This window comes from Athene noctua, chromosome 1 (genome assembly GCF_965140245.1).
Source record: "Athene noctua chromosome 1, bAthNoc1.hap1.1, whole genome shotgun sequence".
In the NCBI taxonomy this organism is placed as follows: domain Eukaryota; kingdom Metazoa; phylum Chordata; class Aves; order Strigiformes; family Strigidae; genus Athene; species Athene noctua.
Genome location: NC_134037.1, coordinates 152,777,386 through 152,800,098, shown reverse-complemented (window position 1 = coordinate 152,800,098; position 22,713 = coordinate 152,777,386). Strand labels below are relative to the sequence as shown.

Here is a 22,713-nt window from a genome sequence, read left to right as displayed (position 1 = left end):
ATATACATTTCAGCTTATATTCTGTATATCTGGGAAAAAATGCTGCCTGTCTCATGGGAATGTGATGAGGGTGTCTGCATGAGAGGTTGTAATAGTATGAACAGCTACTTAGGCAGGATAGAGTCTTAGGAGCGTTTACTCTGGATTTACTTCCTGCCTCTATTATACGCAGCCAAAGTGAGCTCTCAAGGATTAGGTTTCCAATGAAGATGTGGTTTTGGTTTCATAGCACTGTGCAGTTTTATTGGACAAATGAAAAATTCTCTCTGAAGAGAAGCATTGGCAAAATACTCACCAAAGGCACAGATGTGGTCAACAAACAGAAAGGGTTTTAGCAAACTAGACAGTCAATGTTCATCCTGTACACTCTGTGAAAGATGTTTTGTAGGAAAAAAGGTAAAATGCAAGTGAAAAGAATGTCATAATTCAAGCATGGAAAGGCAGAAAACGTTAGTTTGATGAATAAATGTACATTCTTTTCCTTTACACCTTGTACCCATAAAGTTGATGATGATGCTTGCGAAGTCCTCCCAAAGAATTCAACCTACAGTAGCAGAAGCATAATAATATCCATATTCCTCCCAAATGGATCGCATAAGAATGAGGTTAGCTCAAGGAACAGAAAACAGATATGTATCTATCTATATCTATACAAAGCCATTTGGCACTCATGTATTGTTTACATCTGCACAAACAGATTCTATTTCCTATAAGACCACACTCCATTAGCCCCCTGCATTGTTATACTACCTGTACAATTATTTCAGCTACCAGTATCCAAGAAACAAAGACTTAATGATTATGATGGCTTTTGAATTTTAAGCTGCCTAAGCCATCAGATGTTGCCACCTTTGTAATATCTGTTAATGATTGCTATGAAAAGTAACGTTTTGTTTCTATTTGAATTCTATTTGAATTTGAATTAGGTGAGTGATTACTTGGGTACAGACTTGGCATGCTACTGAGACAATTGTAGCAGGACCTAGTTCTTAGATCCATTTTATTCAGGTTTTTACTAGGTATGAGAAACTGAATTGCTCTGTACTCAGATCAGTAGACTGCAATTTCTTTTGCAAACCTCTTGTTCAGGAATATAATGAAATCTTTGTGACAATTAACATTGAAGAAGTAAAGGTTCTTTGCCATTATTTCCATGCTATCCAAATGCTTTAGGAATACCCTATTAGTTGTCATTTCCTGAAAGTAGGGTGGAGGTGGGGGGGTGTTTCACTTTTTTTTGCTTTGTTTTTCTTTTGTCCTTCTATGCATCAAAGCCCATAGGGCTCCTTTACTGCTGTCCCTTGCTGCTGACTTTGAACTACACCTGTGCTTGAAAACTGGTGGGAAGCCACAGAATAAAAGTTGATACCAGGTAGTTTTATTCTGTATTTCCTGATGTTATTCTTGCTAAAAATATCTTAGGACTGAAAAAAAATTCAATAAACACAGTTTCTATCATCACGGCTTTGACTGTCATGCTCCAAAAAAATCTGCAAAGCAAGTGCCTCCACTTTATGCCAAGATACAGAAACTAGAGCTGAGGAGGTCCCATCCTCATCATCTCATGCAACAAGAAAGCTGAATGCCATGGTTAATTAAAATCCCACTTTCTTCTTCTGGCAGCTTAAAATGAGCCCATTTGGTGTAGATTTCGCAAGGACACAGAACAAAACAAGCATGCAGCAAGGATTTCACTCTTCTTCCAGTGTTCGTTGCACCGTGATAGCTATTGTTTGCCAGTTCACAGAGGTAATTCACTTCCAGGGCAGTTCAACTCAACGGGATTTTTGCCATTCGCTTCAATGAGACTTGTGTACTTCAGCTCCTTATTTTTCTTCTCTTAATATCCCTTGATTCCCATTCTGCAAACTGCCTTCCTGCTTTATGGCTTTCATAGACACTGGATTCCAGTTTCACCGGTTCCTTTTCTCTTTCTGAATCGAATGGAATCTTCACCTGTCCTCAATATGGACATAAAATGTAAAGGGATCCTCATTTCCATGGTGTCGTACCAAATTGTTGACTGTTTCTGTGATCCACAATTCAGTGGCTTGATAAAAAGAAAGGAATAGTTTAAGAAATGATGTTCCCAATCTTCAAATGTTTCACTGTCATAGACAGCACAATAGTGCACTGGTTTTCATGAACAACGTATTTATAGGCAACAGAAAAATCATCATATGCGATGAAAAAAAGTAAAGAAAATCGAACCCACGTAAACAGTTCACACCAAGATCCACAGTTGTCAATTTAAAAAATTTATCTTGTGATTTGGATTCTGAAATTTTCGGTTAGATCAGTATGAAATGAAGATGTTGTCCAGTGAGGATGACATCCATGACAACACTGGGATGGACACATGCATGAGTAAACCTCAAACATCTGCAAACATGTTCACCTTGCAGCTGTTTGGAAACAGACTCTCAGTTCCCAACCTTAATCTCAGCAAATACAAAACTATATACACATGTAAATCTCCATTTGCAGATACCAGTACCTTCCTGTGTACACACTAAACATATTACTTCTCTTATACATAAGCAGTAGGGCTTTCATTTGCAAAGAATTTTCATCTGTAACATAAGCAAAAACAATGTATAAAAACATTTACTCCACTTGTAAGTAGATCCCTTAATTAATTTGAAAGCTTCACTTAAGGAATACAATACTTGAAATTTTTAGTAGATGTTTCTGTTGTTGCAGTAAAAAAAAATCTTTTAGGAGACTAACTTTTGAAAAAGCATATTGCAGAATAGCTTTTAAGCAGACCCTACATTTTTCACATGGCAATTCTTCCTTAAATTTATTCAAAGAAGATAATAGATTATGGAAAACTAAAGTAGAAAATGTTAAAAGCCATGCACTGTGTAAAATTTACACATCAACTAAAGCAATAAATTAATTAGGTTGGTATTTTTTAGACATCTTTCATAGTATCCCAACAAATATTGTTTTACTTTGAGTGAAGTCAAATTTAACAGTAACTCATACAAGATTTCACAGAACACGTTACAAGAAAAATCAAACTTCTACATCCATTATTAATAATTCAGCACACAAATGCTATGGATTTTCTAGTACAATACTCGTTTTCTTCAGGTATAGAGTGTAATCAAAACCTCTGAACGTTACTTTTTTCTGCTTTGTCTTTCTGAGTAATTCTTTAGGTAAAGTAGTAATGTGTAAATGACCTAGTTTTACTATATCTGAATGCCAAAGACCATATCAAGTGTGTATCAATACTGATTAACAGCAGCTATAATTTTAAGACCAAGCTGTTGTGCATTTTATCTCCATTACAGTGTTTTTTGGTAAGACCACAACGCACTGAGGATCCAGCGCGGGTGCATGAACTGTGACAACTCTGAGATGAACTGTCTCAGGATACTGCTAATCACAACTGAATGCAATCACAAAACAAAGCAAATAACTCCTTAGGGAACATTATCAACCATCAAACAAATTTAGAATAACTCTTAGTAAAAAAACTAATTGGGCAAGATTTCCTACTTACCACTGAGGTCAGAACTTCAGCTGAAGTCTGACTTCTAGTGAAGCTACGCAGATGGACATGGACATCATCTGGGGATCCGATGCGTGGTTTCCAGTACATCACCATGCCAGTGAAGAATGAAGGGAGTACTTGTAATTTCAGGCAGGCAGCACCAGTGTTTCTGGACAGATACACCTAGCAGAGGCCTCCATGCTACAGCTGCAACTAAATCCCAGTTTTGTGATGCACCACTAGCTCTCTCGCAGTGGCTTCAGCTTTTGTTGACATGCTCAGGGACCCTGTCTCGAGCTCCACCTCGTTCCCCAAACCCTGCTATGGCAATGGCTTGGTCCCAAACCATGAGGCCATTCCCACTGCCAGGAAAGACAACCAGCTGCTGAAGCAATCTGTGCTCACCAAATCAACCTCTCCTGCCTCCTCCAAAGCAAATGTGCAGGCCAGATGGATGTCTCCTGTGGCACAGTCTGGTCTACAGGTTCCTCTCTGGATTACGTGGTGGGTTTGAACTCAGGCATGAGGTCTGAAGACACTGAAACCCCCTAACCCAAGCAACGTATATTTACTTATTCCAAGTAACATATTTAACTTATTCTACAATCTTAATACCTGCTTCAAAGCTACAATTATGAAAAAAAAATATACTCGAGACCTATGTCTTATTAAGCTTTCAAGGGTCTAGCACTCTTCTGTGGCAAGATACTTGGTGATGTAGGACACTGCAGCACCTCAGGATCTGGTTCTGCTCTGTTTGAAGCTCTTGGGAAAGGAGAAGTATGGCAGTCAAAAAGACAAGAAGCAAAAAGGTGCTGTTGGATAAAGATATAGTGTCTTTTTTTATGGAATGAGTTGGCTATCTTTATAATGGGATGACATGGGTACGGTAAGAAAGGGTGAAAATGGGGTGATCAGTAAGAGTACAGGGTTACAAAAATGCAAGAGTGGAAAAGGGATCATCACCTACTTGATTGTCATCCACAGCAGGACTCTGCCATCCACAGAATAGCTACAGAGCAGGAGGACAGCAGGCAAGTAAGAAAACTTGTATTTGTGCAGGCCTCAACAAACATATAACTCACAATATTCATTCCCTTCACATATTTGGATCTTATTTCCTTTGTAACAAAGGTATCTCACCCCTGAGGTGAATGCTTTTGTTGGTACAGATTTCTCTGGAAATTGGCAGGCTAAGAGATATTTTCGTTATCACACTTCATGAAGCACCCAGAAAACAGATCTTTAAGGCAATCAATTGTAATTATGTAAAATCTCAGCCTGCATCCAGCTTTCCTGCTTTGCTCATGCTACTGTAACTGTATGATTTCAGCGGAACAGCTTCTGAATCTTAACAGAAGTAAGACCAGAGTTGGTCCTAAAATTATGTTTCAGGGAACACAAGAAACTACTCAAGAAACATAATGTATTTGAGAACATTTTTAATAAATAATGTGACAAAAATTACTTTTCTGATTATTGGATCCTCAGTATGCAAAATTATGGCTAAAATATGAGGTTTCTTACATGAACATAATGAAAACATTAATCACATGGATTGTTCCTTTAGTACTGCACACCCTTTCTATGGAACCTTTCTTTAAAAATTAGCTAAATGAAAAATTTCAGTCCTCGGTAAACACCAAAACACTTTTTTTTACTTTTTTTTTTTTTTTTTTTTCATTGGGGCTAGTCCTGATAGCTGTCAATAAACAAACACACATTTTTCCATTAGCACCAATGACAAAGAAATTTTGTAATTACAAAAAAGATCATAAAAATCTACAGACAGAGGACATCATTTGGCAAATTCAATGCAACTAATGCCTCTATTTCAGCTTTAATGTTAATCCAATGTTGAGAGAGGCCACAGCAAAACTGGTAATTTTCTATAAGTCCAGGAAAAGTGAGAAGTATTTTGATTATGGCCCACATTTAGGTTTGTTACTTTACCATCTGTCATCATTCAAATATTCCAAATACAAACATAGAGCATTAACAAAAAGATGAAAAATATCCCAAACAAATGCTTAACATTTTCAATAAGACAAAAAAAAAGGTTAATAGTTACAATGGTTTACAAACAAAGTTTAGTGATTGTGCTTTTAAAACCAAAAAAAAAAAAAAAAAGATAAGCAGTGCATTACAAAAAAATTAATCGCCAAGATCAAACAAAACTTCTTTAAGTGGCACTTCTTCTTTAAGGTGAATTGACACAAGTAGAGGTCTGAGATTTGGGCCAGTAACAGTTAATGATATTATCCAATCATTATTAAAAATGTCCATTGATTTTCCTGCTTATTTTCACAAGCATTGAAAACTATAAAAAGCTTCAGATAAACTTGTTCATGCCATAATTAGGCAAATAACAATCATATTGGCTTACCTCTTGCCTATCCCAAAGGACATTTTTAATAAGAACGTAGTTAATGATGAAAATGGAAAGACAAATCAAAGTACCACAGGGGATTTAAAATGAGTACATATTTACAATGAGAGCCACCTCATCCCAAATTAATTCTACTTGCATTTATAAAACTGTATCATCTGCAAAAGGTTAGCAAGAGACTGGCAGAAAACAACACAGTCTGTATTGAGATTGCAAGGTACCATTTGCACTAACTGCAGACTACAGTGAAAGCCCTGGAATAAAAGAATGTTCTGCATGATGTTCACTTTGGGGATCTTTTTAATCAATGCTGTATCACTTGCAATGTTATCGGTTGGCTCACTGGTGTAAGGGCAGTGTACTAAGCGCCGTCGTGCTGGGGAGAAACCTCAGGATCCCAGGCTCTGGAATCCCCTTCTGTTCTAATCCTGAAGCAGCAGCCAGCCCAAGTATCATGAAGAACAGTTTACCTGCCTTCTTGGGCAGCAAAGGTGATGCACTTAGCATTACGGAATAGGCAAGGGCCGTTCCTAATAAGAAGGGTTTACAAAGAAAGAGTAAAATAAAAACTAGCATTCTGACGGCATGAAGAAAAATGAAAAATTGTACACTCCGATTGCACTGAACATTATTTCTGGCGTCAAACATCATCAGACTTGAGGCATCTTAAGTGATTTTTTTTTTTCTGATTAGATTTTAAAAGCCTGTTACAGTACATGTCGTTGTCTTCAGCTTTCTGTTTCCTGTGTTAAAAGAAAAAAGACAAAAATGACTAGACATTCAATTTTTATTATTTAAAATTTGTTTCACAGAACCACAGAATCAACTAGGTTGGAAAGGACTTTGAAGAACATCTAGTCCGTTAACCTAGCACTGACAGTTCCCAATGACACCATACCCCTAAGCTCTATGTCAACGTGACTCTTTAACACCTCCAGGGGTGGGGACTCCACCACCTCCCTGGGCAGCCCATTCCAACGACCAACAACCCCTTCTGGAAAGAAGTGCTTCCTAATATCCAGTCTAAACCTTCCCTGGTGCAACTTGAGGCCATTCCCTCTTGTCCTGTCGCTTGTTACTTGGTTAAAGAGACTCATCCCCAGCTCTCTGCACCCTCCTTTCAGGTAGCTGTAGAGGGCGATGAGGTCTCCCCTCAGCCTCCTCTTCTCCAGACTAAACACCCCCAGTTCCCTCAGCCACTCCCCGTACGACCTGTGCTCCAGACCCTGCACCAGCTTCGTTGCCCTTCTCTGGACACGCTCGAGTCATTCAATGTCCTTTTTGTAGTGAGGGGCCCAAAACTGAACACAGGAATCGAGGTGCGGCCTCACCAGTGCCGAGTCCAGGGGTCAGATCCCTTCCCTGTCCCTGCTGGCCACGCTATTGCTGACACAAGCCAGGATGCCATTGGCCTTCTTGGCCACCAGGGCACACTGTATGCTTCACATACTTCTTAGAGATCTGTTACTTTTAAATAATAATAACTGAATTTAATCGCATGCAGGAACATGACTGCATGATGGACACCCTTTTTACAATCAGGATTTAAATTGAATTCGTATCATTAGGCCGGAAAAAAAAGAAGAAAAAAGTTCATGCCTTAATATCTAGTAAAATCTAGAATGAAAAACTGTCAAAAAATGTGAAAGGCTATGTCAAGGTGTTCTTAGATGCTCTAGTTCTTTACATTATCCAGATTATTTCTAATGTGAAAGTAAAGTGCACATTTAAATATTGTATTTCTGCAAGTTCTGTTCCATAGGTTTTAGTATGGTGACAGTTATATTATGCTACATATTACTTGTTTTTTATGTTTTTGACACATTCTTAAAGTTTCTTTTCTTGGACTGAACATACTCTCAATAGATAGATAAATGCATTAATTTTCCTGAAGAGAAATATTTCTGTTTCGAAAGTGTTTTTTCTTGACATCTGTCTAAGCACAGAAAATAGCCTTATTCTAGTCATCTTCAGCAGTAAAACTGCAGTTACCTCCATCTCTTCTTCTTCCTCTTCTCCTTGTTCATACGCTCCCAGAACTTGCATTTCTGCAACATTCCTTCGGGCTATATTTGTTTGATCTGCCCTCTGTCTGCCTCCTGATCCTCTTGATGACATTGAGCTGGAGGAGCTGGGATCTCTAGGATTATTCGATGTTGGAAACGTTGGCCTAGAATACGGCAGGATGTCCTCTGCATAATTAAATATATACATTGTTATGTTTACAAGGCCACAGATTCTAAAATTTCTGCATGCAGTTGATTTATTTTAGTTTTTATGATCCTCGGGAGGTATAAAGGGATGTCTGACAGGAATATGAAATACACTCTTTCCATAATAGCATTATAGAAGCTTTCTTGAGGAAATTTATAGTATTCACGTCGTAACATTCACCACAGAAAAACTAACTTATGATTACTGTCCACTTCATATCAATTTATGATCCTTGCTCTATGCTCTACAGGAAAATTAAGAAAAAAACCCACCCCTTGTAGTATATTTTCAATATAAGTGAGGAGAAGGAAATGTCAATGCATGCATGATAACCACAAGGAATTACATCTAAATATTAGACTCTAAATTTCTGACTGAGTTTGAAACAAAATTAGTGGGCATGTTTTCAAATTTCAGCACCATCCTCTAAGATAACCTTCTAATAACTTTTCATTGTAGCAACCTCTACTATGTGACTTCACTCAGTTCCCTGATAAATTAGATCATAATTAGGTAGATGAAATATAACTAGACCATAAATGTATGGTAGTGGCAAGAACACTGATCCTTACAACTTTTGAGGAATATTTCTGCTTGGGATTCCTCAGCATTAGCTTTAATACATGATGGGTATAAGGAAAGCAAGATAGAAAAATCTATGTTTCTCGTAAGCTTTTATTTCCATTCTACCCTAATGAGAATCTGCAATGTAACCTGTATTAGCACTGTATAATTACAATAAATGGTGACAATTCAGCAGATCTAACTTCAACTCACACCAGCAGTGTGAGAGACCTGAAAACAGCTGGCCTGTTCCCTGTGATCAACACTCAATATTTCAGTAAACCCAGAGCTTGCAAAACAACCTTGAAGAAGATGAGTTTTTGCTGGTGTGGTTTCTCGTTTTGGTGCTTTATTTCCTCGCAGTTTCCCATCGTTTTGCTGTTCCTGTGATTCTCTCCTCTCTCCTGAATTTGTCCGCACATCCGAATGCTGTCTCCCATCCACCCCATCCCTCCCCTTGTAGCTCGCTCCTTTCCTTTCCGCAGATCTGTCTGTCCTCGCTTCTATAGAAGCAAGTTTTGGCAACATGACTGGCCGCACCTCCAGCTGTGATTTGGACTGAGCAGTTGGTGATTTTATAGCTGGAGGTGGCACAGGAGGGGGTGGCAAGTCTACAAAGTTGAAAAAAAAATAGTAATTACAATGACATCATACACCAATGAAATTAAGAAATAATAAACTTGAACTGAAGAAACAGATGCCCTATTTACCTTCAGCCATCCTTCTGCCCTTCTCCCTCCACCCCAAAAATTATTATGTTATTGTTATGATTGCTGATGGGTATTTTCCCAAAGCTTGAGCTTTAAAAATGGAAAAAGTAAAGACTACTTACTGCCTTTTCAAATCACAGTATTTTCTTAAAAATTATTAAAAAAAGCTGTAATAAACTTTGGGCACTTGGATATTAATATATCTGTTGTGGATATCAACATAAAGATATTAACATATCTTTGCTGGTATTTATTGTTTTTGAAAAATCCATTCAACAACACACCAGCTTGTGCTATAGTTGCTCCAGGTCTTCAGTGTACTGAGTATTAAAGAAAGATGGCTGGGGTGTAAAAATGTATGTCAGATGCACTGCTGATATATGTAAGGTGAAACTATAGTAATTATTACATTCTTCTTTCAAAATAATAGGTTAATCTAACATACATATCCCTGATGTCTGTGGGTGTGTCATGAGATATAAAAAAATCCACACTCAATCAACGAAGTAACAGGAAGAACAAAAAAACCCCAACCAACCAACCAACCAAAAAAAAGAGACAGACAAGACTTTTGAATTTCTGTCCTTAAATTAGCACAGTTTAAGGGGTTCTAAAATTCTGTATATTTAAAAATAGTATTTATAAGGCACACATATGTTTTACTTAGTTACAGTTTTCTGCTCCTGCATTAAGACTTAGAACTAGAATGTGTAAAACTCTTCATCAGGATACAATAGTCCTCTGTGGAATATAAAATGTGAAGGAAAAAAATGTAAAAGGCAAGCAAGGAAGTGACAACACAAAAGCAGTTCACCACAAAGCTGTAGGAACAAATCACATGCATATAAGAGAACAAGTTAAAAAAGTGAGATGTGAAAGATGATTCCGAGGTTAATATTCTCAAATGAGATTGCTAAAAAAACCCCTAGCACTATTACAAAATGTAACTTCAGCATTTTATAATAAGTGAGCATTCATTTTTTCTACTTCCACAAAAATCTTGGAACAGCTGTGTTTTTCAAACACCATCACTAGCTAATTCACAGTCTATTCAAGAGAATGTTTCAACTGAAAATTAACTAAATTGGGCTAAGAATAAAGGTAGTACTCCAGAATAAGAAAAAAACCCCACATCTAACATATATGTATAAATTCAGACATGGCATATGCCAGACATTTTCAAGAGGTTTTCCAGTGACACAAAGCACAAGTGACTTCCTCTAGCCCTGTGGAAAGGTGTAGCAATGCAGAATTCGCTGCTCTATGCAAGCTTACTGGGCACCATCCTGGCCACATTAAATTGGTGACATAACTTGGAATTGCCCTTGACCTGTTTTAAATAAGACCAAAAATTTTATCAGTTGTCTGGACTGGGATGATGAGGAAGAAAGATGTCATAAAGTACATTTCCTAAGGTTGGACATATTTCAGGTAAATGAGACCTGTAACATCATACTTGCTGCATTAATTCCACTGTCTTGGTAAAAAAACACCAAAAAAAGAGGAAAAAAAAATTCCACCAAAAAAACAACCAAGCAACCAAGATAACTTTTGTTCAAATGAGCAAAGCAAACCATTTTCACTGCGCTGTTCCATCCTGTAGAAGTTTAAATAAATATGTGCCTGCAATTTTGGATATTTGGATCACAAGGCTCCATAGCCATGTGATCTTAAATGGCAATACCTGCTCCAAAAAGGTAGTAGTGGTCTGAGGTAGTATATAACTTTTTACAATTCAACAACTAGGTGAAAAATTGGATGAAGAATGCCCAAGAACTCAGAGTTGCGTGCGGTATGTCCCTTGAAAGCCCAGTGCATCAGACCACCTCAAATCCAGACCAAAGCTTATCAAGCACAAGAACCATTCTTTGAAAGCAAGGCTGGAGATGGTGACAGTTCCCATCTTTTGCAGAATACTTTTAGTTAGTAAAGAACTTGGTTAAGATTTAAAAAAATAAGATAAACTCTGCATTAGCCTGCAGAGATTCAAACAATATTTTCCTTTCTGAGGAAAACATCCTTCTGACGACATGTCTTCTCAGAAAAGAACATACTAAACCAGATGTGCATGAAGATATTCAAACTCAGAAGCATAGGCTTCTGAAACCACAGCTGTTTATGCAGTATCTGCTGTCTCATACTCCCCACTCACTGTCTCTATTAAGTTATCAGGGCACTGAATAGCCCTTCTGTTGAGCCTGCTGATGCAAGGGGTGTGGAGGTACCTAACATCAGCCTTTTCAGCAACCCTTGGAGCCAGTCTCCAACAGCTGTGGCACGGCAATGCACTGGCTCAATACTGAAGGGAAGGAACAGCATCTTTCCTGTAGCCTATAAAATACAACTTGGAACAAACTACTTTATTCAAGAATCCTATTCAGCTACACAGGACAATGAACAAAGTGGTGTTAAATCTTGACTATGGAAAGGAAAGATGCACTGATATAAAAAGTTTCATAAAACGGCAGCAGCTCTATGGTACAGTAATAACTAAAGAAAAGTGATACTCTCTTTCAAGAACATTTTTGCAACCTGCAGGGAAACTATAGAAATCTTCATTATAACACAGTACTCCTTGCTGAGAAGAATCCTTTACAGAGAAAAAAACCCCCAACTTTTCAGAGGTCAACACTATTACACCCCTCTGGTATTTATTTTAACAGCTCAGATCACAAAGAAAATCCAGATTCAATCTGCCTCCTTGAGTACAAACTGGCACACTTCTTATTAAAAGCAAAATGGAAGCTTCCATTGTACGGAATAAAAAATAAATCAAAAAGCAACATCAAACCAATATAGAGAACTCAGAAGTATTTGTTAAAGGTTAGCTGTGCTCACATGTTTCATTCATGTCTATGTATTACTGTTGTACGGCTTCTCACATAACTCAGACAATTAATGGATGCCATTACATAGCATGGTCTAAAGGGGAAACCTTCAATATATGTTTTTTGAAAGGAGCAATGACAATTTTCTAAACGAAAACACATCCAGGAATCATGGAATAAGCAAAACAGCAGTGGGGAAAAATAATCTGCGACGTTAGTTTAGCACTGAAGTGGAGCAATGACAAATAAGCACAAAAAGATGAACTGTAAGTTGTGACAAATGAGGGAAGTAGGCCTTATTAGGCAACCTGAAGAAAACAGCCCTTACAGATTTTATGCAATATTGGAGAAGGTACAAAGTGAATTTTTGTTCTATTACATATTTGTGCAGGCATGCAAAACTCAAGATTGTGCCTGACTTAGTAAAGCTTTAAGATCATTTAAGATTCCTAGATACAGAATAACTTCAGCTACTACTGTTCATGTACTAAAGTTATTTTCATGCCTTCAAGAAACATGGCTCAAACAGTAGACAATAATTAGATGAATGAATAGATAGAGCAAACCCCAGTATGATATATAAAAACAGTGGGTTGTTGAGTTGTAGAGTTTTTCTGTCTGTACGTACATTTACATAATGCTTTCATCAAAACAGTTTTCACTCCACAAAAACTCCCTCAGCTACAAAATCAACATTTACAAAATATTTCACAATGGAATCAGAAGTAGGGACTGCATAGGCGGCAGGTATCTGAAAAGTATTATTTGATAACAAGCTGCTTTTTCGCAGAAGTAAGAAATGCTTTCCTACACTTAGTTTTTACCTTACTGAAATTTGTGCAGAGTACATTTTTGTTACTGCACAGGCAGAGGGAGACAAAAGTACAAATGACTCTGGCATGCAGAACGGCTTAACGTTTCAATGTGAAAATTCAAGGAAATACTTGGCAGATATTCAATTGCCTTTTGTGAGAAATTCAGCTGTCTTAATGTCATGTCATTGATAAAACAGTGAAGTAAGTCAGTTACAGTCTCAACCAGTTAGTTGTGAAAATGTTAGTATTTGTTCCTTTGTCATTCAGAGATTTAAAAAAGAGCAATGATTTAAAATCTCATATGAATTGTCAATGGGATATTTTCTGTTGAAAGACCTAAACTGAACAATGGCAAAGTACTTTTATCATTTTTATCTAAATTCTTACACTTCTGAGGGCTTGTAACTCTTAATAAATCGAGTTCAGAAGAGACATTCATATATATAGTTTTAGAAAAGACAAAAACATTCTTTTAAAATTTGGTTTCTTAAATTAAATATGTAAGTAAGTCAGGCAAGGTGGAGAAGGAGGATACATCTGTTAGTTGGTTATTGTAAGGCACTCCTAGTAGTTAAGTCTCTAAAAGGCTAGATGAAGAGCAATTAAAAATTCATACATTTTAATCCTTACCACTTAGTGAGAAAAGGTTTTCAGTAATAAATATGGAGAACGTTTCACCTGCTGGATGACTGTCATGGAATAAAACAACTGAGCTGAAATCCCTTTCCACATAAAGTAGAAAGTGATTTGAACTAATGTTAGCAGAAAATACAAAATTGTTACTACTGTGCAATGCAGAGTAGATCAGAGAGCACTCTCCTTTATTTAGAAAAGAGTAGTAGAAGACTTTTTACTGCTACATTAGTAACAAACACACTTTCAGAAATATTAATCTCTCTTGCAAAACTTGCTGTATAAATTAAAAACAATACAATTTTCTCTCTTGCATATATTGCTGCTGACAATACTCCTTGCATTTTCAACCAGTCATGCAAAAACTTTATTTATATATCCTTTCTGTCAACTAACCATGAAAATTCTTCATGACACTAGTATTTCATGAAACTGCTAGCAAATACTAATTCAGGTAATTTGGGAACAGTAGAAAGTTCTTTATATGTGAAAGTAAATTACATTTTAAAGGCTGAGAAAGCATCTCTTTTTAATATCTCGTTTTAATATTTATTCAAAGCTTCTAGCCACCAAAAATGCTTAAATTTAGAAGAGCAATTCACTTTGCTCTACTACAACACACATATTTTCACCCACTATGAAGAAAAAAAAAAAACCTTTGTGTCAGGCACTCCTTTATAAAAAAGATAAGTAACAGTATAACATCAAGCCAACAGAAAAAACTAAGTATAACTAGGAAAGGTCAGTTGTTCTTAACTGTTTCATTCATGTCTCCATATCACTTTTCTCCACTTCAGGAAAATAATTAGCAGATGTTATTCTATAGCTAATTCTAAAGGGACAATATACTAGATGTGGCTATTAAACTGAATGGTTGGAATCTTCAGTAGGGTTCCAAATATGCTTATGCAAATGGCTTGAGGGTAAAAAATAATAATAATAAAAAAAGATCAAAACCAAACAAGCCCTTCAACCTTCGAACTGGGTTTTATTAGATCTGAAGAAATTAAAGCCATAATTTGCTTTTCCCTGAATGACCACACTGTATTGCACACTAAACAGGTTAGCGGAAATTCTTACCTAATTAGAGAGTATGCTGAGGTAAGCAGGTGCTATATAACACAAAACAAATATTGATCATGATTGTCAAATATATTGCAATATCTAACCACAATGCTCTATGATTTAACTTTGTATAATTACTTTTACAAAAAACTGTCATCAAATACAGGCCCATCTCTTATTTATTTCTGTGTTAGAAGAAAATGGCCACATAAAACTCCTGTTCAGATTTTATTTCTGATGTCCTAGCTGTTGTGCTTGTATCGAGGTTTGACGCTCAGCTAATTATTCAGTTAAGAGCATTCTATTCAAGAGAAATAGCTGACAAAATGTCCACAAAATCTTGCAGAACGCCATTAGAAGTGTCTCATAAATGTAACAGTTCTGGTACAGTTTTGGGATTTACACCTTGTGTTGTCCTTTCACAGAAGCAAACATGCACAAAACCACTGTAATAACCTCTTGAAATCAGATAATATTCCAACAGCTCAGTTTCACTGACAGAAGGGGCCTGGGCATAAGCCAAGAGGCCCAGGTGCACTGTGTCATGCCAGTATTTAATGCAGCCTAATATCAGATAGATGCTAGTGAGAGAAAATACTCAGAATAAAGTACAGATAATAGCACGGACAACCACTCATTGCTAAATTACTTCTGCTCATCACGCTGTGAGCTTTGTATTAAATTTTTTTGTCAAGTGGTAGGAATCATAGGGAGAAGTGGCTCAAAACTCCCTTCATGTAACCCTGGATAAGGATCTATAATATTAGGCTTTCATATGATAATGGCAAATGACGCCCCTCTTTGAAAAATTTCAGACTGGTAATGAAAGTCCTAATCAGATTGTTGTTGCGGAGAACCAGGAGGTGGGGAACGATGCCTTTCTTTCCCCTCCCCGCCGTTAGCAAATTCAGTAAACTTGACAAGATGGGTTAAGTCTTGGAGAATTTATCTTACATGAATTTCCAACAAAGCCCGTGGGTTGTTTTATAAAACTGGAAGGTAGTGCTTTAATAAAAGCTGCACCACCTGAGGCATTTTCATTAAAGGCTCTCTCTAGACAACATCACAATGTTTGCATTATCCTCTTACACTCCCAAGAGAATACAAGCACTACCTTTTCAGCAAGAGTTGATATTGTGTGTGAAGGCATGAGAGAAGATGATTAGATTTTGCTTTTACTCACAAAGTAACTACTTGCAACAATGCTGTGGTCAGGATTAAAATTCATTGATTTATGTTGTCCACCTTTTGAATGGTAAATGTTTTTGGTTTTTTGTTTGGTTTTTTTTTCCCCAGGAAAAGATATATTCTGAAGGTTTTAATAGTCAGTCATGTGAATGAAGATTTTAATCCTAACAGCACATTATTCTCAATGACTGTACTATTTATGCTATCTGGGCTGTTAAATAATGACAGTAATTAGCCGATTAGGACACTATAGAAAACAGGTGCAAGGCTCTGGAGTGGAAGCATCAATGTACAGTATTAAGGAACTCTGGCATTTAAAATGATTAATCTGTTCAGTGTGTTTAGCAACAGGAAACACAAATCACTGAATTCTGAAACATAATGTTATCTCCGTGGAAAAATTTCACACACACACACACATTGAATGCATATTTAGAAAGGTTCACTGACGTTTTCACCCATTTCCGTGGACTCACCATCTGTGTAGACTTCTCTGCGCAGATGTCCTGGCTGGTGTTTTTGCTTTTTGGCAGGTCGGACCTTCTGTATTACAACAGCACTCATGTTGCTGTCAGTAGATACAGGGCTGGTGGGTCTAGGACAGTGTGATGCATGAAAATGTCTACGGCCTGGAAATTGTTACAGAACAATAGCTATTATTTTTTTATCTAAAAAGATGTTTCATACTTTTTTTTTTTTTTTTTTTTTCACATCAGAATGAGCCAGCTATACAAAACCTGAAAATACACTGTTGGAACACTAATAAAACTCTTACCCCTCCTGTAATCAGTTTTAGAGTGAGCTGCAAATATACTGAAGCATTTGCTATCCTACCAGTAGGCAGGCTGGCTTCGTTGCACAGAAATTATCCAACTGCTTGGTAGCTGGTAGCTTCTGCCCCAGGAATGGGAACTCCATCAGCAAGCAAGCACAAGCAGGCTTCCTGCCCAGTAACATTCTGGAAATAATGAAGTGTTTCAAGACATGTTTTGGCCCCCCTAGCTTGGGCAGCACGAGGTTACCTATGCCACAGGCAGAGGAAGTCACCAGCAGGTCTCAGGTACATATGCCCCCTCCTCTGCTTTGAGGGAATTACCAGGAATCCATCGGGGATGTATGACTGGCATTTTATCCCAGTTTATTTGCAGATAAGAAGTGTCACATTTTTAGGACGTGTAGTCAGGTACAGGAAATATCAATACACAAAAATCACCACATAACATCAACTTGACTGTTGTAAAATTATTTACCTGTAATAGTAATGGGACATAAAAAGACCTTTTTCTAAATATATATATTTACACACACATAGACACATGTATTTGTGTGAACTTGTATGTGTAAAATGAATAAAACCCTGGCCCTGTGGGTACGAATGGTAGTTTTGCCACCTACTTCAATTGGCCACGATTTAATCCAGAATTACTAAATTGCCTCCCCTCTCACTCTTCATGATAAACAGCTGTGTTGAAATGAAACAAAGGACTGTTAACTGGGAGAGGATATCAGAAGTGGGAGGAAGGTTGCAAATCTGTGGAGTCAGGGTGGACACAGTTGTGACAGAGTACCTCTTTTCCAGGTCTGGCAGTTTAATAGGATTGATTGGCAAAACATTTGTGGATCTGCATGAAACCTGCATCCCACCCTGTAGTATTCTTATTTTTCAGCTGAACTATAAAAATATCCATTGGGCCTAGTTGGGTTACTGATTACTTGCATATATCCAGTGTTACTAGTAAGCAGTATGCTGTAAAACATTAAATATTTCAAATATCATATCCGATATATCCAGTGGTGATTCAGGAGAAAAACAAGAAGAAACATATGCGTAAAGCCATGCTGCATATGCATAATCTACAACCTAAATGGCAACTAATAACAGCTGTCCAATTATGAAACTAACACAAACCCAGTTCATCTCAATAATACAGCAGTAAGAGCTTGAACAGCATTCTCCAAAAGATAAAAAAAAAATATTAAATGGAAAACATTTTTTTTTTCCAGGTCCAGTAGAAATATGAGTATAAAGGTTTACTATTTATTTGGATATTTCAATACAGAGGGATTAAATCTCTGATGATGAGTGACCAAAACCACTGGGAGCTTTATACTAGGAAAAGGATAGAATTCTGTAATCTGGTTTTTTTTCCTTCTCATTTAGTTCTGGGTGCAAATCCACTAGCAGGGTTGAGGTTTGGCAATGACCAAAGAGACCAAAAAATTAGGAACTAGTTATAATAAACAACGTAAAGCAGCTGTTTATTTGAACTGTTTCACCAAAACTCTTTTTCTGACTCTTCCACTAGTGTAAATTTCCCCCCCTCTCCTGAATTGCTAAATGTTTTAAGAACAACAGGAATTCAGGAAGTGGTTGCGGATAAATACATTTCACAATGGCCATTTTTTGTCTTCTCCCATCAAACCGAGGACAAACTCACCTCCTGATGCATCTTGCATTTGACGTCTCGCTACTTTCAGGCCAGCGTATTCTGCAGCTGCTGCAACAGCCTGTGCAAAATCTGCATCGGTAAAAAATGATCCATCAGAAGAGCTAACGCTAGACCGCCCACTTGAGATGTTATCTTCTTCAGAGGCTGAACCCCAGCCATTGATCATGGACCCTGTTACAGAGCTCTCCAAATCCCCAACGCTGGAGGCAGGTGTCTGCTCAAGGCCACGCAAAAGGAGCCTTCTGTTCTGCATCTTGGCAACCTCTATATCTGCCTCGTCCTCTTCCTCTTCTGGTGCATCAGTATCCATATCAGAGACCAAGGGCCCTGAGATATATCCATACGTATGTGGTGGGGAGATAGGCCTTGGAGGGGGTGGAGGACTCACAGGTTGGCGTCTGCATAAAAACACAAGTGTAAGAAGAATTGAAGTCACATAACATAGTCAGAGGAGATAGGAGATCAATGCAAATACTTCTTTTATTTCCCAACAAGCTTAACTTGCCTTTTTAAATCAATGCAATACATATCTGAAAGGTTCAGGGTTGGTTGGTTGGTTCTTTAGTTCTTATTTTTGCTGTGAATCGGAACTGGAGTTTGAAATCTACCACAAAGAAATCTGATCTTTTAGTATGGTTCCCTTATCACTGATCTTAATGAAAACTGGCTTATTTTGCATAAAGCTGTTCATTTTTCCTAAAGTAGCACATGCACAGCTAGGCAGAGGTACTTACAGTTCATGTGACTATTTAAAAAAATTACTTGTGCACCGTTGAGAGTATGAGCAAAGGAAGTGTCTGTATATTGCTCTAAGAAGCTTGCAACTATCAATGTCAACAGATGCCTCTATCCAAATAGATTGTTCCATAAACACCATCTTCCCTCTACCCACCCCAGTGATTTAGAAAGATATGAAAAGAAATACTTTTATTTCATTATTTTTTAAATTGGTCTAGGTGATAATATAAAGAAAGAATTCTCTACCAAAACATTACTTTTAAGTCTTAAGAACATAAAAATGCATATAGATGTATGCGTTATTTGAGCTTAAATCATCAAGTAGTGGTGTCTCCAGCTTCAAGAGGCAAATATTAGGTATCATTAGATCAACGTTCAGTTTAGTTAACACTTCACTCAGAAGTCCCAGTTAGTAACACTGTCAACAGTTTTTCTTCACAGGGCCACAGGCATAGTCTTTAATTGCCATTTGTCTGATGGGAAGAAATACCTTCTGCAGCAATGGCTGCACTGTTGGATTTGCTTACCAGGAATTTCTACTGCAGCCTGCTTTGCAAAAACTTCCAAATGAATTTTCCCTTGTCAATTTTTCCCTCTTATTATCTCATTGACAAATGGTAACTCTCATAAATGAAATATTTTCTTGTGGGGGGGCATGATTTTTTTATTTTAATAATTGAGAATACTTACTAATTTAGAAAGGAAAATTTAGTAAGAAAAAACATAATACTTCGTGTCAAGAGCAAGCTGGAACCTCCCTGAACTACATCATCTAGCCACTGTTTTCTACTTGCTGTATTAAGTACTGAACAGAATGAAGAAAAGGTCAGTTAGGGAGATATTCCCAATAATCATTTAATAACACCCCTTCACCTCAAATCCTAGAAGCCATCGCTGCATGGGCATCTCTACCTGCCTTTGACTAGAGACCTTGCCCATTAAAGATTTACCACCTTAATTTAAAGCTATTGTGACAACTGTCCTTGTAATATATATGTCAGTCTTCCTGTTCTCTAGGTTTTGCTATTAGGAGACATGCAACTGGTTACAAAATATGTTAGGGTTCTTGAAAATATAACTTGCTTTCCAACCTTTAAAGACAGGCTAACTGAGAGAGCTGGTTCATGAGCATACAGAATTAAGAAAACTTCATTTGCTTTATCTGATGCAGTGGTTCTCGATATAACAGTGACATCGTCTTGTATCTCAGCTCTCACTTTAACACTGACATCTGTTTTTTTCTCTGCTTGTCCACTCCTCCAGAGCACAGATTTCTATTTCAGTTTGCTATACTTCTAGTAAGCTCACTGAACAGAGAAATATTACAGGACACCAGTGCCACCAGAATCATATTCTAGATGCCTGGTTCTGATCAGAAATTGAGATAATATTCAGCAGAACTACAAGTAAAGCAAATGACAAACAGTATTTTAGACATTATTTTCAATATAAAACCACCATTTACAAACCCCTCAAAAATAACACAAAGAGGCACCACTAAAAATGTATTCTTATTTGGAAAGTATTGTCACACCATATTCAAAACAGATACACCCCCCCCTCCCCCCCCCTTCCAGAATGGGCTATAGCTGCTGAGCACAGTACACGCAACTCCTAAACAGCAGTGCCATGGGTCATATCAATGCCATTAGATGGAAAAGGTAGTCAGTCAAGCCCTACAAATCAAGTAGAATGATGTGAATCTTTTTTAACTGTTAAGATGGATGTAGCAAAAAGAAAAGAATGTTTGAAAAAGATAAAAAAGACAAATTTAGTCACTAACAATTCTAAGACTGAAAGCTAGTCTTAGCCACTGTAGGAAGAATAAAATAAATACACATTTTATTTTTTCAGTTCACTCAGTGGGTAAGCTGTATGCCCTCAGAGCTTAAATTGGAACACCCTTCCAGATAATTCTGCCACTACTTTTGATGACATTTATGGTGATTAATCATGCGTCTTTTGCTGAGCAAACCTTCTACTTTCCAGGCAGTTGCTGGCTGGTTATGCACGCTTGCATACACCTGCTCCAATTCGTACTCCATTCTGTATCTCCCACTCTCCAGAACATGGTAGCTCAGGTTCTGGGAAGTCATTCACAACACATCGCACACATAGTGCTTCCCTTTTCCATTAGTGTCCAGCTAGTTTAACCTCTAAATAACCCAGAAAACTTAAGTGATTAAAATGAACACTTCTGTGCCCCAACATATCAGAGCCAATGGAGATTACAGGAAAATATTATTAGCCACTCATTAATAAAAAGAGTGATTTTAAAAGAAGATAGAGGAAGATAAAAAAGTACACAATACAAGAAGCATTACGATAAAGAATAAAGAAAACAAAACAAGGCAGACCAAGTAGAAGTGGGCCGCAAAAGTAAAAGCAAATATAGGCCCTTAAAAAAATTAAATTAATAATTACTGCTTACTTAAAAAGGGGAAACATAAAAATGAACTAACTTTTCAAAAAACATCTGGAAAATACATCCATAAATGTCCAGTAAGCTACAATAATAAAATCAAAATTTTACAGTCTACTTGGCAGATGAAATTAATTTCATCATAATAGGTCTGCATTTCACTAAAAATATAAAGTATGACTAGAATACTGCAGGTAAGTTTCTATATTTGTGGTAACAAACAATATCTGCAAACCACATTCAGAATTCACTGTTTTATGAAGAGAAGCTGTGAGAGCATATATGCAAAACAGTTTGTACTAAAAGCAGTTCAGAGAAGAAACAAAATTTCCCTATAACAAATATCTCTATTAATGTTGGTCATTCTTTTAAATAAGGGCAGGTGAAAATGTTAAGAAAATTTTGCAAGCAACATTTCCTGTATTAGGATTTATGAGAGGAGCAAAAATCTATAAGTTATATAAATTATATATTTATATATATTCATACGTATTGGTGACAACTTAATTGCACAGTTACTGTGAAATAATGCATGCTATTTTATGGTAATAATGCAGTAAATCTATTGGAAACAATGGAACTGTAATTATACGGTAAGCTGTGTTAACGATATCACTTTAACATCCTGATGACTGTGAATTTAACTTATGTCAGCATCATACATACGATAGTGATATACTGCATTTCTGTCCATGGTATAGTAATAAAGCAACTTAATTACATATTTCTTAGGTTACAAATAGTTCTAGCATCCTGGATTAGAAGTTAAATATTAACAGAGTAACTATCATGGGGAAAAATCTTGGCCTCACTAAATTCAACAGGAATTTTCAGTGGGGTTAAGATGACTTCTGTCACATGTCTCTCGCTACATTTGTATTGACACACCTCCGGTCAGGTTGGTGTTGTATGTGTCCCAGATCCTCCTGACAGTCCTGTAACATGGGCTGGAGTTCTTCCTGGGGAGAGGGGGTGAGAGTGGCAGTTGACTGATGGCTATAGGAGACAGCGGCTGGAGAGGATGCTGCTCCTCGGACAGGTGGAGTAGGACCTCGCTCATCTTCTTCCTCCTCCTCTAGCTCATCCTGCTGCAGATACATCCTTGCAGGTGGGACCGGACAAGGAATTTCTTGGTCATAGCTAAAATGAATTTTTTAAGAAAATAAAGACTTAAATTTTTAGTGTGTAATTA

General features: G+C 37.2%; 1 protein-coding gene across 4 annotated transcripts in view; it reads right to left on the bottom strand.

The window, feature by feature from the left end:
* Nucleotides 1-4,949: 4,949 nt before the first annotated feature.
* Nucleotides 4,950-22,713, bottom strand: part of ROBO1 (roundabout guidance receptor 1) — a 745,923-nt gene continuing 728,159 nt past the window's right edge. For all 4 annotated transcript variants that reach the window (XM_074901499.1, XM_074901485.1, XM_074901493.1 and 1 more), the window contains 6 exons: nt 22,410-22,661; nt 18,350-18,759; nt 16,388-16,540; nt 8,975-9,283; nt 7,887-8,086; nt 4,950-6,637 (listed from right to left, as the gene is read on the bottom strand). In XM_074901499.1, coding sequence (XP_074757600.1) covers nt 6,623-6,637; nt 7,887-8,086; nt 8,975-9,283; nt 16,388-16,540; nt 18,350-18,759; nt 22,410-22,661 — 1,339 coding nt within the window. In that variant the 3' untranslated portion in view covers nt 4,950-6,622. The remainder of the gene's footprint in view (nt 6,638-7,886; nt 8,087-8,974; nt 9,284-16,387; nt 16,541-18,349; nt 18,760-22,409; nt 22,662-22,713) is intronic.